Here is a 1066-nt window from a genome sequence, read left to right as displayed (position 1 = left end):
TTTTTTTTTTTTTTTTTTAGGTGTTCACCAGGTGGCTCTGCTGACCCACATTGACAAGGTTTGTCAGGGGACGGCAAAAGACATTGGCCATGTTTACAAAAGCCAGAGCATTAAAGAGACGGTACGTTAAAATAGATTGTTTCTTTTTTTCTTCTTCCCCAAAACACTTTTTTTAGTTGAACAATTCTCTTTAAATTTCCATCTCTGCATTTGCAGATGAGCAAAGCTGGAGCGCTGCTGGGTATGTCCACCTCCTCCATAGTTCCAGTGAAGAACTACTCGTCAGAGCTGGACCTGGATGTGAACATGGATGTGCTGCTGCTCAGTGCTGTCGACCACATCCTGCAGTACGCAGACTTGTTTTTCCAGGACTATGCACCACAAAAACAAACTGTTAGGCAGGGTATACCATAATTGATGCCTGAGTATTTGAAATGTGCCTTTCTACAGAGAAAAGAATAAAAGTTCTCATTGAAACTTTCACCGGTTTTTGATATTTAGTGACATAACGTCAATCCTAAAGTTTGTTGGMTTTTTTTTTGTTATACAGCTGTTATTAAGCCTGATGGCTCACTTATATTTGCCTCAAAATACAACACAGGGCCGGTGCTAGACTTTTTGCAAGGGGTGGTACAGGGGTGGCCATGGTGTTTTTAGTGGGGTCACATACAAATAAAGAAACCTACAATTCGAGATGACCACCACAGCTAATTCCAAATGGCTCTAATCCAGCTATTTAAAAAATACTGGGCGGAAGCATTGCGTTTTACTAATCCCAATTTAAGKTAGCCAATGCTAATTTTTCAAAGGGCTATAATTCAGCCATTTTTAAACATACACAGCTGGAAATCTGTATAATAGTAACTAAGAACAATATTTAACAAAATATGAATGCAAATACAAAATACAAAATGGCCACCTAAGCAAAAAAAATTATAAAACAGACATTTTATAAGATAAGCTGAAATTTAGTGTGCAGGTACAGTGGTTTGCAAAAGTATTCATACCCCTTGAACTTTTCCATATTTTGTCACATTACAACCACAAACATAAATATATTTCACTG

The 1066-nt window shown here is 37.6% G+C and overlaps 2 protein-coding genes across 2 annotated transcripts in view; both read left to right on the top strand.

Moving 5' to 3' along the window:
• The window catches only part of ifi44g (interferon induced protein 44g), a 6253-nt gene extending 5770 nt beyond the window's left edge, over positions 1 to 483 (top strand). The window contains exons 7-8 of the mRNA XM_014010804.1: positions 21 to 121; positions 217 to 483. Coding sequence (XP_013866258.1) covers positions 21 to 121; positions 217 to 414 — 299 coding nt within the window. The 3' untranslated portion in view covers positions 415 to 483. The remainder of the gene's footprint in view (positions 1 to 20; positions 122 to 216) is intronic.
• The window catches only part of slc35e1 (solute carrier family 35 member E1), a 22298-nt gene continuing 21541 nt past the window's right edge, over positions 310 to 1066 (top strand). Inside the window, exon 1 of the mRNA XM_014010803.1 lies at positions 310 to 347. Within this exon, the coding sequence (XP_013866257.1) occupies positions 311 to 347 (37 nt within the window). The 5' untranslated portion in view covers position 310. The remainder of the gene's footprint in view (positions 348 to 1066) is intronic.

Source organism: Austrofundulus limnaeus, unplaced genomic scaffold (assembly GCF_001266775.1).
Source record: "Austrofundulus limnaeus strain Quisiro unplaced genomic scaffold, Austrofundulus_limnaeus-1.0 Scaffold73, whole genome shotgun sequence".
Classification (NCBI taxonomy): domain Eukaryota; kingdom Metazoa; phylum Chordata; class Actinopteri; order Cyprinodontiformes; family Rivulidae; genus Austrofundulus; species Austrofundulus limnaeus.
The sequence above is the reverse complement of the archived record's forward strand: the minus strand, read 5'-3'. Positions and strand labels throughout refer to the sequence as shown.